At 44.3% G+C, this 16,299-nt stretch overlaps 1 protein-coding gene across 4 annotated transcripts in view; it reads right to left on the bottom strand.

The window, feature by feature from the left end:
- Positions 1-16,299, bottom strand: part of LOC120940697 (mevalonyl-coenzyme A hydratase sidH-like) — a 101,022-nt gene that overhangs the window by 7,155 nt on the left and 77,568 nt on the right. For all 4 annotated transcript variants that reach the window (XM_040353689.1, XM_040353688.1, XM_040353691.1 and 1 more), the window contains one exon: positions 14,201-14,350. In XM_040353689.1, coding sequence (XP_040209623.1) covers positions 14,201-14,350 — 150 coding nt within the window. The remainder of the gene's footprint in view (positions 1-14,200; positions 14,351-16,299) is intronic.

Raw genomic sequence — 16,299 nt, 5'->3', positions numbered from 1 at the left:
CTAGTCTGCCTTGGGTTTCAAGATTTGCTGTTCAAGCTCTTTTAAAGAAACACAAAAAAACAGGCAACGTTGAAGACCGTAGATGCAACAGTCAACAAAGGAAACCTAATGTAGCAGATGAAAGACACATCATGCTTCCTTCCCTTCGACATTGGAACATGTCCAGCAGTACAATCAGCACAGAACTGGTGGAAATCAGCATGAACCAGGTACATCCATCTACTGTCCAGGAAAGTCTGGCCAGGATTGGTCTTCATGGAAGAATTGCAACCAAAAAGCCATATCTCTGATGTGGAAACAAGACTAAAAGACGTAACTATGCATGGAAACATAGGAACTGTGGTGCAGAAAAATGGCAGCGGGTGCTCTGTACTGATGAGTTCATATTTGAGGTATTTGAGTGTAGCAGGAGGCAGTTTGTTTGCCAAGACTGGGGCACTGGGCAACAGCCTAAATTAGTTACCAGCACAAAGCCAAGAATTCAATACAAACAATGATTGACCTCACAATATATCAATGGATAACCCTGTTATAAGTTAATAAAAACTCAAATTATTCCATAAAGAAAATGTCTAGGTATATATACTAAAAACTGCTAAGAGAACAACCATAGAGAAGAGAAGATAGTTACATAGTTACATAGTTAGTCAGGTTAAAAAAAGACACAAGTCCATCCAGTTCAACCACAAAAAATAAAAAAACAAAATAAAAAACACAGTAAAATCCTATACACCCAACTCCATACCCACAGTTGATCCAGAGGAAGGCAAAAAACCCCAGCAGAGCATGATCCAATTTGCTACAGCAGGGGGAAAAATTCCTTCCTGATCCCCCGAGAGGCAATCGGATTTACCCTGGATCAACTTTACCTACAAATCTTAGTACTCAGTTATATTCTGTACATTTAGGAAAGAATCCAGGCCTTTCTTAAAGCAATCTACTGAGCTGGCCAGAACCACCTCTGGAGGGAGTCTGTTCCACATTTTCACAGCTCTTACTGTGAAAAAACCTTTCCGTATTTGGAGGTGAAATCTCTTTTCCTCTAGACGTAAAGAGTGCCCCCTTGTCCTCAGTGTTGACCGTAAAGTGAATAACTCAACACCAAGTCCACTGTATGGACCTCTTATATATTTGTACATGTTGATCATATCCCCCCTTATTCTCCTCTTCTCAAGAGTGAATAGATTTAGTTCTTCTAATCTTTCCTCATAGCTGAGCTCCTTCATGCCTCTTATCAGTTTGGTTGCCCTTCTCTGCACTTTCTCCAGTTCTCCGATGTCCTTTTTGAGAACTGGTGCCCAAAACTGAACTGCATATTCCAGATGAGGTCTTACTAATGATTTATACAGGGGCAAAATTATATCTCTGTCTCTGGAGTCCATACCTCTCTTAATACAAGAAAGGACTTTGCTCGCTTTGGAAACCGCAGCTTGGCATTGCATGCCATTATTGAGCTTATGATCAACTAAAACCCCCAGATCCTTCTCCACTACAGATCCCCCCAGTTGTACTCCCCCTAGTATGTATGATGCATGCATATTCTTAGCCCCCAAGTGCATAACTTTACATTTATCTACATTAAACCTCATCTGCCACTTAGTCGCCCAATTAGACAGAGCATTGAGGTCGTCTTGTAAATTGGAGACATCCTGCAAGGACGTTATTCCACTGCATAGCTTGGTGTCATCTGCAAAGACAGAAATGTTACTTTTGATCTCAGACCCAATATCATTTATAAATATATTGAAAAGTAAGGGTCCCAGCACTGAACCTTGGGGTACACCACTGATAACCTTGGACCATTCAGATTAAGAATCATTAACCACGACTCTCTGAATTCTGTCTTTCAGCCAGTTTTCTATCCATTTACAAACTGATATATCCATAGAAAGTATATTGTAAACACAGAGCAGATACAGCACAAATAGGCAGAAATATTAATACAGCACAGACAAAAAGCAAAGTGGTTGGCCAGTGGCATGAATAGCAAACATCTTGCATTTATCTCCTTGAAGTTTTCAGGATACAGTACCTGCCACCGATATTGTGTCAATCTCGCCTCTGTTAGCGGCGAGATTGACACCCGCAATCCCAGTCGCGGGAGCTAGTGACGAGCTATGTCGCTCCTCCGGCTCGCTGCCCCCAATGGATTCCTATGGATGCGCGGCATCTCGTGGGGGCGGCGAGTGCGAGAAGCACAGCCTTGCATCGTCGGTTTCCAGCACGATTCCATCGCGCTGGAAACACAAAATCAGCGGCACCTACTGTACTTTTTACTCCAAATTCCACAAGAATGTGTTGAAGCCCATTGTAAGAGTGCATTTTTATTGGTTAAACTAGATGGACTTGTGTCTTTTTTTAAAACAGACTAACTATGTACCGTATTTATCGGCGTATAACGCGCACTTTTTTCCCCTTAAAATCAGGGGAAAATCGTGGGTGCGCGTTATATGCCGATCCCCGCTGTCTCTGAGCGCCGCCGACATAGACCGAGCCGAGCCGAGTGTACTGCGCACTCGGCTAGGCTCGGCCACGCTCGGCTCAGGCTTGGCGCAAGGCCGCAGACGGACGCTGGACAAGGCCGCCGGGCAAGACAGCAGACGGACACCGAAAAGGCTGCACCGACCTCCAAAGCCGCAGATGGACACCCACAAGGCTGGATGGACTCTGCGCAAGGCCGCAGATGGACGCTGGACAAGGCCGCCGATGGACGCCGGGCAAGACAGCAGACGGACACCGACAAGGCTGCACCGACGAGCATTCAAAATGTAAGTTTTTTTTCCTTAAACTTCCCTTCTAAGCTTGGGGTGCGCGTTATACGCCGGCGCGCGGTATACGCCGATAAATACGGTAACTATATTCCCACAATATTTCAGACTCCCAGAAGGCAGCAGTAATGGTGACCTTTTTTGTAAAAACATTATTTTCAGTGTTTTTTGTAGTTTATTTTGTTTGGGTGGCGGGGTTGGGTGTCTGGCAAGAAAGCAGACTGCCATTTGAATTGCATAACTGCCCTAAATTAAATAGATAATATATTTCAACATTTGGGCCCGGATTCACAAAACACTTACGCCGACGTATCTATAGATACGCCACGTTAGTGTAAATGTGTGCCGTTGTATCTATGCGCTGTGCCCATAGAACTAGATACGCCTGAAAATAGGCTTCCTCCGACCGACGTAAGTTTCCTACGCCGGCGTATCTTGGGCGCATATTTACGCTGGCTGCCTCATTGCAAATATGCAAATGAGTGAGATACGCCGATTCACGAACGTACTTGCGCCCGGCGCATTAATATACGTGGTTTACGTAAGTCGTACGTCCGGCATAAAGTTAAGCCACATAAAGCAGGTGTAAGTCATGTTAAGGTATGGACCAGGGAACAGCCGTCGTATTTTACATTGTTTACGTAGTAGTGGGTGAATGGGGCTGGGCGTAGGTTACGTTCACGTCGTAGGCATTGAGCCGTCGTATCTAAGGCCCCATACACACGAGAGGATTTATCCGCGAATACGGTCCAGCGGACCGTTTCCGCGGATAAATCCTCTCGAGGATTTCAGCGGATTTCTCTGCGATGGAGTGTACTCACCATCGCATTGAAATCCGCGCCGAAATCCTCTGGCGATGACGTGTCCTCTGGCGATGACGTGTGCGCGACGCTGTCATATAAGGAATTACACGCATGCGTCGAATCATTACGACGCATGCGGGGGATCCCTTCGGACGGATGGATCCGGTGAGTCTATACAGACCAGCGGATCCATCCGTTGGGATGGATTCCAGCAGATAGATTTGTTTAGCATGTCAGCGAATATTTGATCTGCTGGAATCCATCCCAGGGGATAAATATCCGCGGAAACAGATCCGCTGGAGTGTACACACCATAGGATCTATCCGCTGAAACCCATTCGCTGGGATTTTTCAGCGGATGGATTCTATCGTGTGTATGGGGCCTTAGGGAGTATATTCAACGTGATTCTGAGCATGTGCGCGCATGCGCCGTTCGTTCGGACCATCATTTGCATGGGGTCATGCTTCATTTAAATGGATCACGCCCACCTTCCACCTACTTTGAATTAGGCAGGCTTACGCCGACGAATTTACGTTACGCCCGCGCAACGTGGAGAGCATTTGCATTGTGAATTGGGTGCTTGCCTCTCTGCTTTACGTCGGCATAGCGCATATGAGATGTGCTACGCCCGCCTAAAAATGCGCCGATCTACCTGAATCCGGCCCGGAATAGTTAATCCATGCAAAATTAAGACCCTTTACCAGAGAGAAGTGTCACATTTATAATGCAATCATGAGTGATCAAGATTGAGAATCTCATACACCCTTCCTGTAAATCACCAGACAAAAGGCATGGTATTGGTGCCTGGTAAGCTGGTAAGTAGAAAACCACAGGATCAAGGTCAGGCTACTTTGCAGATATTCCTGTTTTGTAGCTGCACCTGAGGGACATCACTTGACAACAATGAGCAGAGTACAGTGCAGTGCTTTATGCACTTCCCTTTTTCCTAGTATTCCATGTAAAACTAGTGAGCAAAAAGTGCAGGTGTTGCAACCATCACAACCAACCTGATTTATTCTTTCACTTTTTTTTAATGTTGCTTCCATTAGGCAATGCCATTACTATCTGTCTACTTTAGTTTTGCAAAGACAGAAAGACAGGACGGGCTATGGAAAAAAGCTAGTTATACTAGTGTCAATTTGTGAGAAACATAGCAGTGAAAATACAACGTAATCATACAGGGGCAGTCTTATTTAAATTCTGTTTAATGTTTTTTCAAATATATATTTTTATTAAACACCAAAAAAGGGGGGGAGGGGTCCCCATATTACAATAAGAATGTGAACATTAGAAAAATTACATAGTCCTTGTACCGTGTCTAAACTAGTTACATACATACATTACATCGTACGTTTTAGCATAAGACAGCGGACCCAGTGTTTGTCTCCAGAGAGGTCATCCTTCACTATCAACAAATTCTGTGGAGTTATCAGGAGAAAAGGGGCTCCCTCTCCTTGCTCTTTTCACCTTTTCTTAAACCTAAAACAAAAATACTGAATGGTATAAGGGGGAGGGGATGGCTCAATCGGGGGGGGGGAGTGGAAGGGGAGAGCATGGGGGGAAGACATGGCGGTGATTGTAAGACATGAACTCAAGGCTTGAGAAGTGAAAGGAAATGGAAGGACAATCTATGAGCCCAGAAGGCATTGCCCTTCAGTTAAGAAGATAAATCCATTCCATATACCCCAGGTCTGTGTGTATTGTTTCCTTTCTGTGTTGTGCGGTGAGGATCAAATCCCCCATCTTCCTCACCTCCTCTACCTTCCTCAGCCAATGTGCAATGATCGGGGGGACTGTTGCTTCCAATAAAGGGGTACACATGCAAAAGAAAGAATGCGGAATCATCTGGGATACAATATTCTGTAAATTCTTGTGTGATGCGACGGACTTCTCCCCAGAAACTTCTCAACCCGGGGCAGGACCAGAAGACATGCAACAATGTCCCCTCCACCTCGCCACACGCCAGCAACGGTTCGAGGCCGAGGGGAAGAATCTGTGAAGCCTGGAAGGTGTCAGGTACCAACGGGATAGCAATTTAAAATTTGTCTCTTGTATTTTAGTACACAAGGAGGATTTAAGAGCAAAATGAATGCTACGCTGCTTTTGTACCGCCGATAATGTACAGTTCGGGTCCGTCTCCCATCTGACCAGGCAGGGAAGATGTGGTTGTTCCCTTGGTGTATTTAGCATGGAGTATGTTTGGGACAGTATGTGGGCCAATGTGTTTGAACCGGAACAGAGGTCTTTGAACGTTGTCTGCTGACGTGAGAAGTCTTGGGGATCAGGGATGGAGTGAAGGAAGTGGTGCAATTTCACCGCCTTCCAGAAGGGGAGTTGAAAGGTCCCCGCCACCTCAGTCAGTTCCAGGATGGATGGCCATTTCCCACCGATGACAAATTTAGCCGCTTGATCACAGTCCGAGCTCCTCAAGGTAGGGTACTCCGCGGGATGCAGACCTGGTTCAAAATTCGGATGGCCAAGTATGGGGAATAACGGGGAGTTCTTGGATGTTAGGGACGCTTGGACGGCCGCTAGATGGCTGTATCGCCGAGTGGTGCCTATGAGCGGGTGCAATCTCATCTCAGTAGGCAGGTCTTTGTAACACCACAGCGCACCCTTCAATGGTATACGTGATTGGGACTGTTCAATTTGTACCCAAAGCTTAGATGTCGCGTTACGTCTCCAGTCCAGTATGCGGCCTAGGTTGGAATCTAGATAGAATTGTCGAATGTCGGGTAAAGCCAGGCCACCGCTATGTTTGGGGAGCGTCATTTGTGTTCGACTGAGTCTGGGTTTTTTATGCGCCCAGACAAATCGGGTAAAAAGGGCTTGTACTTGTCTGAAAAAGGAGGGAGATATCTGTATGGGCAGGGCTTGAATAAGGTAAAGGAATTTGGGTAAAATACTCATTTTAATAAGGTTGCATCTGCCAAACCAGGAGTGTATGCCTGAGTGCCACTTCTCTAGCAAAATGCGTATCCTGGCTAGCAGGGGGGGAAATTAAGGTCGAACATGCGCACCACGTCAGGAGGGATATACGCGCCAAGGTATTTTAGTGCCATGTCAGGCCATTTAAAGCGAAAATTGGTTTGCAAAGCCAGCGAGACGTGAGGGGGGGGGGGCACTGCAACGCCTATCCCTTTCGACTTAGAAAAATGTATTTTCAAATAGGATATTGCTCCATATATCTCAAATTCCCTAAGGAGATTTGGCAAGGAAATCCTGGGGTTTGTCAGGGAGAATAGTAAGTCATCCGCGTAAGCAGATATTTTGCATTGGGAGCCGTCCACCTGTAGCCCGGTAATATCAGGCTGCAGGGGTCTGCGGGCGGGGGGCTTTACGGAATCTGGGAGCCCCCTTCAATAAGGGGGCCCCCAGATACCGGCCCCCCACCCTAGGTGAATGAATATGGGGTAATGAATATGAGGCGATCTCTACTGTTCAGATACCCTCCACACTTTACGCCTGCAGGTACAATCATTACTTCCCTCTTTCAACCCCACCACTATAGATGAGGTTGCTAAACTAGTTGCTAACGCCCAGCTTACCACCTGCCCTCTGGATCCTGTTCCCTTACAAATGCTACATTCAACCTCTAGCTCTATTCTATACTCTCTAACCCACATCTTCAATCTCCCCCTCTCTTCTGGCATATTCCCCGACTCTCTAAAACAAGCACTTGTTAGCCCCATACTTAAAAAGCCCTCACTGGACCCATCCAATCTTAACAACCTACGCCCTATCTCCTTGCTCCCCTTTTTATCCAAACTCCTTAAACGTCTGGTTTACAACCAACTGAGCTGATAATAGCCTTCTTGCTCCCCTACAGTTTGGATTTTGTCCTCAACACTCCACAGAAACTGCTCTGCTAAAGCCAATAGACGATCTACTAACGGGCAAAACCAATGGACACGATTCTGTACTCCTACTACTGGACCACCCCCTCCTCCTCAAAAAACTCCACGCATTTGGTCTCCGTGACTGTACTCTTCGCTGGTTCTCTACCTACTTGTCCAACCGCACCTTTAGCATTACTTACAATTCTACGTACTCCTTTCCTCTTCCTCTCTGTTGGGGTCCCCCAAGGTTCTGTTCTTGGACCTCTCCTATTTTCAATCTACACCTCCACCCTGGGTCAGCTGATAGGCTCCCATGGCTTCCAATACCATCTCTACACCGACGACACTCAAATCTATTTCTCTACCCTTCAGCTCACTCCTTTAGTCTCCTCACGTATCACTAATTTACTATAGGATATATCAGTCTGGATGTCACACCACTTCTTCAAACTTAATCTATCCAAAACTGAACTTATAATCCCCCACGTGCCACTTTCCCTGATCTCTCTGTCAAAATCGATGGCACAACTATAAGCCCATCCCCACATGCTAAGGTCCTTGGTGTAATCCTGGACTCTGAAGTCTACTTTAAGCCCCACTGTCCAATCACTGTCCAAATCTTGGCGCCCCAACCTCTGCAACGTCTCCAAAATACGCCCCTTTCTAACCGACACAACAAAGCTCTTAATTCACTCCTTGGTCATCTCTCGCCTCGATTACTGAAACTCTCTCCTCATTGGCTTACCTCCACATTGTCTATCCTCCCTTCAATCCATCATGAATGCTGCTGCCAGACTCATTCACATTCCCAATCGCTCTGTGTTTGCTACTCCTCTCTGTCAATCCCTCCACTGGCTCTCGCTCACCCAAAAAATTTAATTCAAAAAAATAACAACTACTTACAAAGCCATCCACAACTCTGCCCCCAGCAAGATAACTGACCTAGTCTCTAAACACCAACCTAATCGTTATCTTTGTTCTTCTCAAGACCTCCTGCTCTCAAGCTCCCTCATCACCTCCTCCCATGCTTGCCTCCAGGACTTTTCCAGAGCCTCTTCAATCCTACGGAACTCCTTACCCCAATATGTCCGACTATCTCCAACTTTATTAGCTTTTAGACAATCCCTGAAAATCCTCCTCTTCAGAGAAGCATATCCTACACACACCTAAAAACTGTATTTTCATTTGCCCCATCTGATCACCCCCCCACCCCACCCCCACCACTGTTACCTGCTGTTCCACTTGACCATTCCTTCTAGATAACAAGCAGGGCCCTCCGATCCCTCCTGTATTGAATTGTATTATAACTGTACTGTTTGCCCCATGTTGTAAAGCGCTGCGCAAATGGTTGGCACTATATACATCCTGTATAATAATATAAACAAACTGAATGAATGATAAAGGAAATTACCAGTTTACTAGAATATAAACAAACTGGTAAACAAAAGGAGCACTAGAGTGAACATTTTAATATTAGGAGATAGAGATCTCATGCACAGTTTCACCATGCAACCCAAACCTTTCTGTACAAGAGAAACCACATTTCCAAACTACCATTCAGGGACACCCTCCCTTCCCAAAATTCATGGCACAGTGATTGGACATAACAGGCGGGATTTATGATTTCTCCAATCACAAGCAGGGGATGGTATTGTGCTCCTCCAGGCATTCCCGGCCAGGACAAGTACTGTGAGTGAGTAAAGCAGTGATGTGGCAGCCTTTTCTGAGGGGCTTCAGATTGGCCCGGGGGGGGGGGGGGGTTGCTGTGTCAGTTTCATTCCGGGACACTGTATTGTCCTGGAATGAATGTGCCCGGGTCAGACCTGCAAAATGCAGGACTGCCCCGGGCAATCCGGGACAGGTGGTTACCCTATTCTGTACCCAATGACAAAATACACAATATCCGCAGTGACTTGCATTGTTATAAACTACCATATAGACCCTAAAGCATACTAACTTCACCTAGTAAACTAGAGCTGTGTTTAAATCCCTTCCACACAAGTGATGAACTGAAAGTAGATGGGTTTGGTTCAGGGTGAGTTTCTATGTTTTGAAGTTCAGATTCCAAATCCAAGCCCCACTGAAGAAATTTGCACTGTTTTTTGTATGAGCTGCATAAAATTCAATTTGGGAGTTTCTTTGACAAAAGCATTACAGTTAAGGAGGTTAGACAATAGGGTTGATTTGCTAAAACCGGAGATTGCACAATCTGGTGCAGCTCTGCATAGAAACCAACCAGCTTCCGGTATTTTTTTTTGCTGAAGTTAGAAGCTCATTGGAACTATGCATAGCTGCACCAGATTTTACACTGTCCAGTTTTAGTAAATCAACCTCAATGTATCCTACTTATTCTCAGTAATGTAATTTCACAGACACCTTGAAACTGGTAAACAATATATAATGTTTTGTGTTTGCCTACTTTTTTGGTTGCACAGGTTACCTCTACTTTAACATGAATATATATACACAGTCACGTCATGTCTAACTCAAATCAAATATTCCAGGGACTTTTTTTTAATAATGAAAAATTATGAATATGTTTTGAAAGTGAGTAAATTGGTGTGATGCATTTTACTAAAATAATTTCTTCCTAGTAGCAGCATCTATGAGTAATGTTCGTCTCTGGCTCCCGGGTAGAGACGCAAGCGTCTATCCTGGCAACATGCCAGTGGTAGTGCATGGCCACATCCCATAATTCACCTTCTGACCATCAATTTATACTGTTGTCAGTTGGCAGAGTACTTTTCACTAGTAAACATGGCAGGGTGGGAGGAGCAAACTGTCTTTTGAATCAAAGAACTTTCACGTAGAACACTACTTTATTAATATTGTTAAAAAAAATATGGATATATTAGTTTTACACTTAAAATGTAAAAAACTATTTTGGAAAAAATTACAGAAGTGTGTTCTGTGCAAGAGGAAAAATAAATCCTTTAATATAAGCTCCACAGTCTTTGAATTCTTTTGTGGCAGTGATGAGTCAGAGTACTGACCCAGCTTGGCACTGACAAAATATTAATGGGAGGCTTAGTGTAACTTAGGACAGCTGTTTACAGAATGGCAGCTTCTCTTGTATAAACTTAGAAAAAAGTACGAATGATGAGGAGAACCCCTATAGAAATGCGCACATAAATTAAAGTAATTATCCTGTTTGCAATTTAGTACATTTTGAATGTGTTCTGTGAGCCATAATGTATTTACCATTACAAATTCAGGAGCTATATGACAAATTAACACAGTTAAGCTGGTACACGACAAAGGGCCACATATATACAGTATCTCGCAAAAGTGAGTACACCCCTCATATTTTTGTAAATATTTTATAATATCTTTTCATGTGACAACACTGAAGAAATGAGGCCCCGTACACACGACCAGTTTCCTCGGCAGAATTCAGCTTCCGACCGAGTTTCTGGCTGAATTCTGCCGAGGAAACTGGTCGTGTGTACACTTTCGGCCGAGGAAGCCGACGAGGACCTCGGCGAGGAAATAGAGAACATGTTCTCTCGTCCCGCCGAGCTCCTCGGCGGCTTCAGGGCTGAACTGGCCGAGGAACTCGATGTGTTTGGCACGTCGAGTTCCTCGGCCGTGTGTACGAGGCCTCACACTTTGCTGCAATATACAGTAGTGAGTGCACAGCTTGTATAACAGTGTAAATTTACTGTCCCCTCAAAATAACACACAGCCATTAATGTCTAACCCGCTGGCAACAAAAGTACACCCCTAAGTGAAAATGTCCAAATTGGGCCCAAAGTGTCAATATTTTGTGTGGCCACCATTATTTTCCAGCACTGCCTTAACCCCCTTGAGCATGGAGTTCACCAGAGCTTCACAGGTTGCGACTGGAGTCCTCTTCTACTCCTCTATGATGACATCACGGAGCTGGGTTGATGTTAGAGACCTTGCGCTCCTCCACCTTCAATTTGAGGAGGCCCCACAGATGCTCAATAGGGTTTAGGTCTGGAGACATGCTTGGCCAGTACAACATCTTTACCCTCAGCTTCTTTAGCAAGCCAGTGGTCATCTTGGAGGTATGTTTAGGGTCATTATCATGTTGGAATACTGCCGTGCGGCCCTGTCTCCAAAGGGAGGGGATAATGCTCGATGAACTGTATCTCCCCAGTGTCGGCAGCACTCATGCAGCGCCGGACCATGACACTCCCACCACCATGCTTGACTGTAGGCAAGACACACTTGTCTTTGTACTCCTCACCTGGTTGCTGCCACACACGCTTCACACCATCTGAATTAAATACGTTTATTTTGGTCTCATCAGACCACAGGACATGGTTCCAGTAATCCATGTACTTAGTCTGCTTGTCTTCAGCAAACTGTTTGCGGACTTTCTTGTGCACCATCTTTAGAAGAGGCTTCCTTCTGGGATTACAGCCATGCATATCAATTAAATGCAGTGTGCAGTGTATGGTCTGAGCACTGACAGGCTGACCCCCCCACCCCTTCATCCTTCAGCAATCCTGGCAGTAATCATACAAATATTTCTCAAAGACAACCTCTGTCTATGGCTCTAAGCTCGTGCACTCAACCTCTTTGGTCAACCACGGCGAGGCCTGTTCTGAGTGGAATCTGTTCTGTTAAACCACTGTATGGTCTTGGCCACCGTGCTGCAGCTCAGTTTCAGGGTCTTGGCAATCTTCTTATAGCCTAGGCCATCTTTATGTAGAGCAACAATATTTTTTTTTCAGATCCTCAGAGTCTTTTGCATGAGGCACCATATTCAACTTCAAGTGACCAGTATGAGAGAGAGAGCGATAACACCAAATTTTCACACACCTGCTCCCCGTTCACATCTGAGACCATGCAACACTAACGAGTCACATGACACTGGAGGGGAAATGGCTAATTGGACCCAGTTTGGGCATTTTCACTTAGGCACAGAGCAGGTAAGTATAACATGTTTGTTATTTATTTTTCCTTTAGTATCACTTTAAATCCTGTGCCGAAAAAGCCAAAGATGTTCACTCACACATCCACTTACATAAACATTTTCTTTCACATACACACTCATCTACATATAGCCTACTAGCTAGGTTTTACTTATCTCAAGCACAGAGAAATATATGGGCATATATATATATATATATATATATATATATATATATATATATATATATATATATATATATATATATATATAGGAATAAAAAGGCCCTTCCTCCCTTTCTGACTTTGGAGAAGGTAAGAAATAAGGTGTAAAAAAATAGCAGATGTTTTGAAATTCTAAAATGTTTACTGTTCTAATAAGAGCCCTTTCACACTGGGGCAGTGGGGGCGTTGCTTTACCGTCATTTTCACGCCACTATTCGGCTGCTAACGGGGTGCTTTTAACTCCTGCTAGCAGCCAAAAAAGGGTTAAAACATCCGGAAAAGTGGCGCTGCCCATTGATTTCAATGGGCAGGAGCACTTTAGGAGTGGTGTATTTACCGCTCCTACAGCGCCTCAAAGATGCATCTAGCAGGACTTTTTTTACCGTCCTGCCAGCACACCGCTCACACTGGAGTGAATGGAGCTGCTCTTTCAGGGCACTTTGCAGGCGCTATTTTTAGCATTATAGCACCTGCAAAGCACCTCAGTGTGAAAGGGGTCTTAGACACATCTACAGGGGAAGGTCATTGCAAGTTCCTATAAGGTCTGCTTACCTTCCAGGTGTCAGCTGAACTGCACTATGTGAGCATTTCAGGACCGGGTCCTCTAGTAATCCTAAAGATCAGCAGCTTGAAGTCCACGGGAATGTCGCTGACGTTTTCTTTATCTGGTAGCCACATGCTGCCAAATAGCATCTTGCCAAAATATGCAACCACAAAAAATGGTAATTGTGTATGTAGCCATTCTGAGCAGAGCTGTGCAGCCTAGATTGGTCATAGACAGATAAATGTTTGCCAGGGAACAACAGATGCAAAGGTAACTTGAAAATGCCAATACCTACTGAAATATACAGACGAGGGAGGTGAGAAGAGGTGACACACATTTGTGAAGTGTTTTCTTCAATTCAAAAGTATAAAGGTTTTCAATTCTCCAATTTTTATTGGTCCCCAATGTAGACAGAAAAACTGGGGACAGAGCCAGTTAATCAGTGCTGAGATATACCTGATTCTGAATGTAACTGTATGTCATATTTCAATATGTTTTATCTAAGGTAATGCAATCGGCGCAAGAATTGTCGTTCTAGATTTCTAACTTGAATTAAAAGATTTAGCGTATATTCACATTATTGCCCTGAGGCAACGCATGTTACCTGGGTTGGTGCAATGCAGCATTCATTCTGAGGGACACCCCAACGCACCTTGCCGATAGATTTGTGTTATTTTGCACTGCTGAAAATGTTGCCTGCACGTTTTGTGGTTCAGTATGGGGTGCTTGGCAAACCATTTAAAAGAATGGGCTACCCTACGACCACACATGTTGGCATACAACACGGTGTGTTTAATGTACCACATTGGAACAGGCTGATGTAAATGGGCTCCCCAACAAGAATCTGGTTGTTATGGTGTTAACTCCTCATCAAAAAAGTTGCTTTATTTTATATTTGCCCACTGTTACTATGAATAAACACCATGGCAACTGTCTTCCAAACAAAAACATAGACAGGGAATTTACTAAGACTGGTGCAGCCAGAATTTAGAGCAGCTCTGCATGGCAGCCAACCAGCTTCTATCTTTAATTTCAAAGTTTAACTGAACAAGCTGAAGTTAAAAGCTGGTTTAATATTATGCATAGCTTCTCAAAATTCTGTCTGCTTCAGTTCAACTACAATCTAAATTCAGCACCAACCTTGCCCATCAGGAACCATGCGATTTGCTAGACCAAACTCATATGCTTCCTGGGCCTTCACTTGCCGTCCTGTAAGAATCAGATCCAAAGCTCTTGAAAGGCCAATTAACTGTGGCAATCTGACTGTTCCTCCATCAATAAGGGGAACTCCTGTAAAATTAAATAAAGGGGTTTTATTTATATCAAGAATGAAACCAACTTGTCAGAGAAGGAAAAATCAAGACGTTATCCTGAACCATCAATAACTGCCCATGGAGGCAATTACCATTCTATACAGTATATTTAGGTAAAATGCCATAAAAACCTCTGTTTAGCAACCCTAATTGCTATTCCATACAGATACAAGTCCCACTCCAAGGAAGGTAATGTTTTTATACCTAAATAGTATGCTAGACATATGGCATCTGACACATGACACCATCAGGTTCTGTCCCAAAAAAATGGTATTTTGACTTACCGGTTAATTCCATATATCTTGATGTACAGTATAGGGCCAAAATAGTTTCTCAACCTTTTTCAGCCAAGACAATCTCAAAGCACCCTTTAAAATTATGGACAGACTCACAGCACCTTATTCTAAAATGTAAAAACATATACTGATAGTTTTACATAATGTGGCACCATCGACACACATAGGACACTCAACACTAGAGGTGATTTATTCTTCCAAAGCAAATACACTCTTGCACTAGTATTCCAATATTTCTCTTCTCCCTCAGTTTCTCTCCATCATTCAGCTGGAAGTGTATATTACATGATAACCTATGTCCTCAAATTGCTTGTATGCGTAGCTATGCTTTGGATATATGCTTATATATGCACTAACGTATACCACACATAAAGCCAGCACATACAGTTAGCTTTTGTGGGTTCATGTTAGTGATTCTGTCAGTTGACATTTCCAGGCATTTTTTAGTACAAATCAGGCAGCTGGGCAGTCACACACCAGTTACTGTATAGGATTTAGAGCTTTGTCCAACAACAGATCTTATAGCAACACCAGTATTACTTCATGCTTTTGATGTTCGGGAAAATACAATTTGAGTCAATGAAATGTGTAGTTCCTTTAATTTGTAAATAGTTTATTTTTTATTACAGGCACTTATATATCACCGTCAATTTACGCAGAGCTTTTCATACAGTATAAATATTGTACATTCACATCAGTTCCTACTCTCAAGGAGCTTACACTTTAAGGTCCTTAAAGAGGATGTCCGCTGAAAAAAAAATATTAAAAGCCAGCAGCTACAAATACTGCAGCTGCTGACTTTTAATATTAGGACACTTACCTGTCCTGGAGTCCAGCGCCGTCCGCAGCAGAGGACGAGCGATCGCTCGTCACTCTGCTGCTCCCCCCGCCATCCACGGTTAGGGAACCAGGAAGTGAAGCGCTCCGGCTTCACTGCCCGGTTCCCTACGGCGCATGTGCGAGTTGCGCTGCGCCTGCTGATTGGCTCCCGCTGTGTACTGGGACCCGAGTGTTCCCAGCACACAAAGGGGGGGGGGACGGGAGGTGACGTAATGCCCGCAGTCTGCTCGAGACTGTGTGGCCGGAAGTGGGTGCAAATACCTGTCTTTAGACAGGTATCTGCACCCCCCTCCCCCTGAAAGGTGTCAAATGTGACACCGGAGGGGGGAGGGTTCCGATCAGCGGGAGTTCCACTTTAGGGTGGAGCTCCGCTTTAACTCTTAACATTTATACAAATACATACTAGGGCCAATTGAGACAGGAGACAATTAACCTACCACCTGGAGGAAACCCAGGCAGGCACAGGGAGAACATGAAAATTCTGTGCATGTACTTCCATGGGTGAGATTTCGAACTGACGACCTTGGGTGCTGCTAGGCAAATGTACTAACCACTTAATCACTGTGTGGGAAACGCATATTGTTGGGCTATTTACCGTCTGCACCATTTGAAGAAACCTACAGCATTGCTAGCTTCAATAGCTACTCATGACATTCAATGGAGCTGCTAATGACCATGGCACTCTGGAGATTTGAAGCTTCCTGGAGAAAAGTGTTGCCATTTTCAAAAGTAACTCTGTAGCTAGCCTAATTTGTAACTACACATCCCTCTTACAAAGTTGCTATTATAA

This window comes from Rana temporaria, chromosome 5 (assembly GCF_905171775.1).
Source record: "Rana temporaria chromosome 5, aRanTem1.1, whole genome shotgun sequence".
In the NCBI taxonomy this organism is placed as follows: domain Eukaryota; kingdom Metazoa; phylum Chordata; class Amphibia; order Anura; family Ranidae; genus Rana; species Rana temporaria.
The sequence above is the reverse complement of the archived record's forward strand: the minus strand, read 5'-3'. Positions and strand labels throughout refer to the sequence as shown.